The sequence below is a fragment of the Saccostrea cucullata genome, unplaced genomic scaffold (genome assembly GCF_032062105.1).
Source record: "Saccostrea cucullata isolate Sc308-1 unplaced genomic scaffold, CSIRO_AGI_Scuc_v1 ctg309, whole genome shotgun sequence".
Classification (NCBI taxonomy): Eukaryota; Metazoa; Mollusca; class Bivalvia; order Ostreida; family Ostreidae; genus Saccostrea; species Saccostrea cuccullata.
The window spans coordinates 176,417-183,554 of record NW_026932621.1 but is presented as its reverse complement, the minus strand read 5'-3'; the positions used below and the strand labels follow the sequence as shown (position 1 = coordinate 183,554).

The window sequence follows — 7,138 nt, the reverse complement described above, 5'->3', positions numbered from 1 at the left end:
ATGATCAAGGGAAATATAATTATATTTCTGAAAAAAAGAGAACTTTACAATGACAGCGGTTAAATTGCCATCAGAAGACATGGATCAATAGAAAAAAAAATTAAATTAGTTTAACTGATCATATAATTTTTTTTCATATATATGTGTAATAGTGCCTTTTCAAAAAATATATATATATATACTATATGTGCCTTATTTAAAGTGGATTTTAAATTAAGAAGTCACACCTCATAATACGAATGTTTTAACGATTTAAATTATATCATATTTCATTGGTACATACATTAAATTTATAAAGTATTTCGCAAAAAATATTATTGTGCATCAAGTCTATATAATTATTACATATATATATATTGCCCATTACTCCCCTCCCCCCTTCTCTATTTCTGCAAGTTGAGACGAAATCCCGTAAGCTTTGGGTTTTTGCGGGATAATGACGTCACGAATTTGAAATTCATCATGGCGGACGTATGCACTAGGTTTGGTAGGTCTGCTAATGTTTTATGGTTTATTTCAGTATTTCGGTGTGCAATTAAACAGTTTTGAGTATAATTAATAATTTTCAAATCTAAAGAAATGCATTTTATAAGAGATCGGCCGTGATTTTAATAAATTCAACTGAAATAAATGCACCAAGTTGACGGACAAAAATGTCATTTATGGAAACCTTCGGTCATTGTTATAAAAAGCAATGGAGAATCTGAACCTTCTTGTATATGTTCCTGGTTATACATCCATTTATATCTGGTAATAAATATGGCGTCCATGTGTAAATCAACCCTTGTGATGCTTGTTTACTGACTGCTGTTTATTGATAAACAAATTATGCCATCAGACCATCGTGGCATTATCGGGACTTCGATCAGTGATTCAAATTCAATAAGTCTCATAACCAGAACAGTGTTTGGATTTTTTTCCACCAAGACTTACATTTAAGCATGTTTTTGAAGGGGTAGAAATTGACATCGGTGTTTTTTATTGACCTCTTTTCATGATATTATTGAAACTAGGTCACATGAAGACTGTGTCCATTGTAAGAATATTCTTGTTATACAGTGTTATATATGGATAATTTAACAAGTTTGGAATGCATTTGTAATATATTAAACTCACCAAGTATAATTTTTGAATCATGTTTATAATACAGTGATATTGATAATGACAGATAAACAATGATAAAAGGCTTAATCACATGTTTATTTATATGTAAAGATAGTCATAGTTAGATATGGAATGTATACATATTTCCTGTTAAGATAAAAAAAAAAAATCTGCATTTTATTTTTTTTCTTGTTGCAGATAATGTCACTACCTTTTAAGCTCGACCTCTTGGGAAAGAAATCAAAAACTTGTGTGTTAGATAATTTCATTGAAAATAACCCTACTCTCTAGGGCCCTCTTGCCCATTCTTTTATCTATTGACTTTTCAAATCCTTTTCCAAAATGACGACTTTGGATAACTTCCTTCCCAATGTCACCACCCAGGACACTCGGAAGAGGATTCAGGCCCACCAGGACCTCATCCCCTACCTGAGTGACCCCCACAGCTCCCTCAACTGTCCTGAGATGGATGAGTTCATTGGGGGGCTTGTTGGATGGGTCAACTGCTCAAACTACAAGGTAATTAAAAAGGGGATTAAAAATCAGATTTATTTATGTTCATGTCTAAGTGCTTGTGCATACTTGTACTGCTTGAAAGTATGTTTTTATTAAGGTCAAAAGTATGATCTTTTCAACCGTTTTCATCGTGATATTATCAGGTTTAAGGTCCTTGCTTATAAATATAACTGTTTCATGCATTTGATATCCTTTTCAACTGTGCGTGTTTCTTGTCAACACCTGATAGTTATCAGATTTTTAGGTCATTATTGTGTGTAAATATAAATGTTTCATGCATTTGATATCAAACAGTAATATTGTGTATTGGACTAAGATTTTAACACTTTAAAGTATACGCCGTTTATTTGTATGTGAAACAAAATGATTAAATGATTTGAAACACATAAAGTGTAATGAAAAAATAATATTTCCACAAAATTTAACTATAAAACTCGTTGTAATAACAGACAATAAAGCAATATCTGCAATGCACTTTTCATGAATATTGATAAAGGAAGTCCAGTTCAACCTCTCTGTGTGTAAGAGATAAAAGGTTAATATGAAACAGAGTATAGCTGGTTGCTACTGATTACATTTAAAGAAAGTTATATTAAATAACACGCCATCCATGTCAAAAGTGAGTTGTAAAAGAACACTGTTTGTTTATCAATCAGGCTTAACAAAAAGTAATGGATAATAAATAATTATAATTTGATAACTTTATAACTTTTATTTAAAGATTTACAGCATTTTCGTAACTTTTATTGGTAAACAAAATATATAAATTTCCAGCCGTATTTTAAAATGGCGCACGTTATAGCGTATATTACTTTAAATGCTCACTGTCTGTTACATTCTGTTTCAGTACTACGTTTTACAGACTAAAAATGTAATGAAGTATAGGCTTTGTACACTATACAGATTTGTGACCAGTACATACTGGTATACATTTAATCCTGACCTTTTGACCTGTAGACTGATTACTCTCCAAAATTATCATTCAGAGAAATAATTGAAATGAATCAATGGATCACCCAACCCCTTTGGATTTGTGTATTGGTACATGTATGCAAATGACATTCATGTGTATTTCATGCAGCAAAAAATGCTTTATTAATAGCTCCTGTGTACACTGTTTGCATACTTTGGAGGATTATGTATGTAACGTGACATTGAATGATCTAAGAGATTTAAGCACATTGACCATTTAAACAGGCTTTTGTTTCATCTGTTATTATTCTGTACTGTACCATGTATACTGAAAGGTTTACTTTAAACCCAGACCTGTTTGTAAATGACTCAATATTCAGACTCGTTCAATCCCTTAGGTAGACACAGGCACATATAGATTGTTTGTTGATGACAAGAAACAATGTTACCTGCTTATTTTATCCCCCGACTTGTCTCTGTTTTAGTTTCATAATCATGTTTTCAGTTTTTACAAACACACAATACAGAAACAAAAATATTTTTTTCCTCCTCCATGTAACATATTTTTGTTGTTAAACCAGGGATATCAATGTTTTTGAACAATTGTTTTTATTTGGTCCTAGGATTAAAAGAAAATATATGTAACATGATACCGTTATCAACCATATCATATTCTATAATTGTAAAAATAGACTATATGATATTAAAAAATAAAGTGATTCTTTATATATTGTAGATTTCAGCTAAGTTATTACTGTCATGATCATCAATATGCTATTAACATTTGTACCGGTACTTCCTATTCTTATTTATGGCTTTTAGAAGATGGAACTTGAACATTTCTTCATGTTCTTGGTACCATTTATTTCAGATTTCTTTGAATGGCCTAGAAGTATTGTGCCTGATGGTTGATCGTATGGGAGAAGATTTTAAAATCCATGTGTCCTCTGGTTAGTAATATTAAACAGATTTTTAAAGTCCACATTTTAGTTTAGGTCTACATGTACTTTTATTTTCATGTATGCATATTCTGTGTACATGCTTATGTTGTAATATTTCATTTTTAATACTATTAACCATAGAAAGTCCCAGAAGCCAAATGCATGTTCACTTTTAATATTGATTAATTTCTGTATGCAGGTATGCATGAGTAGGTATACATGTAATTTTCCTTGCCAAGACCTCAAACATGCACCAAGTAATAACGAGAAATGCTGATAGTTGTAATATTATGAAAGTTTCATGTGTTTAATGCATTTGGGCCCCAGGAAAACAATTAAGCAAAGAATGCCGATAGTTTCAGAGAAGCATTGATTTTCTACTGATGCTACCCAGGAATGATTTACAATTTTTATGCTCATTGATCTGCAGTTTTTGCTGCAGCCTGATATTGAGAAGGAAAAGCTTAATCTGTGTTTGTGTATCCTTCTACCTGCTATTTGATGATCATGAATTATTGTTTTTGTCTTTTCAGTTATACCTGCTGTGGTAGATCGATTAGGTGACGCAAAAGACCAGGTATGAAAAAACACACAAACAGGATGAAAAACCACACGAACATATTACATAATGCATTTATATCTTATGTAATGCAATGCACCACATGCATTTAGGCAGTTTATGTCCCTGTAAACTCTTGAGTAATTCAATGGCAAGTGGATAATTAAATATTTCTAAGGAGCTTATTTAGATAAACAATGAAAGTAATGTCAGGGCCATGAGAGATAAATCGTAAAAATCCTCTGAGCTTGATTTCCTGTTTGTAGCAATAATTTTTTTTTTAGCTCACCTGAGCCGAAGGCTCAAGTGAGCTTTTCTGATCACATTTTGTCCGTCGTCCGTCCGTCCGTCTGTCTGTCCGTCTGTAAACTTTTCAGATTTTCGACTTCTTCTGAAGAACCACTCGGCCAATTTTGACCAAACTTGGTACAAAGCATTCTTATATGAAGGGGAATTTAAATTGTGAAAATGAAGGGCCAAGTCCCCTCACAAGGGGAGATAATCAAGAAAAGACAAAAATAGGGTTGGGTCATTAAAAAATCTTCTTCTCAAGAACCACTATTGAAACTTATATGGAAGCATCCTGGGGTAGTGTAGATTCTAAATTGTAAAAATCATGACCCCCGGGGATCCACAGTGGGGAATCAAACTTTTACATAGAAATATGTAGGAAAAATCTTTAAAAATCTTCTCAAGAACCACTGGGCCAGAAAAGCTGAAACTTATGTGGAAGCATCCTTAGGTAGTGCAGATTATAAATTGTTAAAATCATGACCCCCGGAGATAGGGCGGGGCCACAATAGGGAATCAAAGTTTTACATAGAAATATATAGGAAAAATCTTTAAAAATCTTCTTCTCAAGAACCATTGGGCCAGAAAAGCTGAAACTTATATGGAAGCATCCCAGGGTAGTGTAGATTCCAAATTGTTAAAGTCATGACCCCCGGGGGTTGGGCAGGGCCATAATGGGGGATCAAAGTTTTACATAGCAATATATAGGAAAAATCTGTGAAAATCTTCTTCTAAAGAACCACTGAGCCAGAAAAGCTGAAACTTATGTGGAAGCATCCCGGGGTAGCGTAGATTCTAATTTGTTCAAATCATGATCCCCGGGGGTTGGGCGGGGCCACAATGGGAAATCAAAGTTTTACATAGAAATATGTAGGAAAAATCTTCTTCGCAAGAACCACTGGGCCAGAAAAGCAGAAACTTATGTGGAAGCATCCTGGGATAGTGTAGATTCTAAATTGGTCTAATCATATCACCCCCGGGGGTAGGGCGGGGCCACAATGGGGAATCAGAGTTTCACTATGTTGAATCAAAGCATCCTATGGTAGTGTAGATTTCAAATTGTTTAAATTATGGTCAGTTGGGTAGGGTGGGGTCACAATGTGTATAACAAGGGGAATCTGGTAAAGAACGGAATGTTCAAAGCTTCTCAGGTGAGCGATGTGGCCCATGGGCCCCTTGTTTTACATTAGTGTATCTTGGGGAGGGTACATATTTGGAGGGGGGGGGAGAAAATAAATGTGTTTATAATTCATGTTAATGAATGTCATTTTTTTTACTGATTTCTCACTGATACAGTGATCTTTGAAAGTGCAAAGTCTGTGTCTTTAAATGCAAAAACCTCACAGTGTCTTTAAATGCAAAAACCTCACAGAAAGAAAGAAAAATGGTAATGCAGTGTACAAAACTTTCTTCCTGTTTCTTCTCTTGTTTAATTTATAGAAAATAAAAGAAGACAGTTTAATTAGAAAATAGAAGGTAGAATAACATAGCATGTAGATTTCAGATGGCCTTGGCACTGTATGTAAAAGTCATTAATTATTACTGTGTAAACTTTGTTAGAACTTTCATATGAACATCAAAGACTTGTAATGATTACTTAAAAACAACCATTGACTCTTACACTTTCCTTGACAGGTGCGAGAAATGGCTCAGCAGTTGCTGTTAAAATTGATGATGCCAGCAACTTCTCCTCAGGTAAGTGTGTTCAAGCATGGTGGGGTGAAATGCTGTTCATCCATGTGTGGTTATGTGAAGTTGAATGCAACCATGTGTGTTGAACCGTTGCATATATAATTCTATACATGCCCAGTTCCAAGTTAGATTGACAAGTAGTATGAATATTTTATCTTTTAGTGCTTGAAAAAAAAGTATTGTGTTAATATAGTGTAATGAAAACAATCAAGCTTTTGAAAGACCTATGCTTCCAAATACAAGATTTTGTAGAAGCACAACTTTTATCATGTTTATAATGTTTAAGTTACAATCCTGATGCAACAGAGTCATATTTATTAATCTGGATACTTGTGTTCCTAAGCAAATTGTTCAGATTGATGCAACATCCTCATTTCTAACTGCTTTATTGAATGCCTCAAAATTAATTTTGTACATGTTGTAGTACTTATATTTTCTAAGAGAATTGAGAATATCACTTTTTTGCAACCCTTGGTTTCCAATATGTTGACTCGTAGCAACTTTTTATTAAATAATAAATTTAAGAAAAGTACAAACAATTGTAACTTTGATAATCTTTATAAATATCACCAATTAGGGTTATTGTTCATGTAGGAACTATGAGAAAGAGACACCTGCATAATTACAATAGGTGTAAATTACGTGATATTTTATTTTTCTTTGCAGTTTGTTTTTGACAGAATCCAGAGTGCTTTCTCACACAAACTCTGGAGAGTCCGAGATGAAGTGTTAATTTGTCTACAGAACACAATAAACACGTAAGTACATGTACATGTGATCCTTTGTCATTTCCCAATGCCCTTGGCAAGTGCTATTTGAATTCTAATGAAGAACAAGCAACATGTTTATTTACTTCTTTTAAGGGTTAATTTATTGTATCAGTTTGTTTTCCTGTATAACAATTTTGCTGTTTTTGCAAAGTTTGTGTTTACTTAATATTACATTCAGTGTATTAAATTACGCTTAATAAGTTAAAATAATTAAAAGGTCTTTGTATTTATTAAAGTAATATCCACAAAAATTTAATTGTCTGGTTTGAAGTAGCCTGTAGTTGTTTATTTAGTCAGGGGTTCAAAATTTTTTTTGTCATGGTCAAGTCCAGGACTTGAAGAGTAAATTTTAG

At 33.1% G+C, this 7,138-nt stretch overlaps 1 protein-coding gene across 1 annotated transcript in view; it reads left to right on the top strand.

Moving 5' to 3' along the window:
• Positions 1–362: 362 nt before the first annotated feature.
• LOC134235612 (CLIP-associating protein 1-like) overlaps positions 363–7,138 on the top strand; it is a 53,560-nt gene continuing 46,784 nt past the window's right edge. The window contains 6 exon segments of the mRNA XM_062717747.1: positions 363–487; positions 1,303–1,623; positions 3,404–3,482; positions 4,007–4,050; positions 5,959–6,018; positions 6,682–6,773. Of these exon segments, the coding sequence (XP_062573731.1) occupies positions 1,447–1,623; positions 3,404–3,482; positions 4,007–4,050; positions 5,959–6,018; positions 6,682–6,773 (452 nt within the window). The 5' untranslated portion in view covers positions 363–487; positions 1,303–1,446.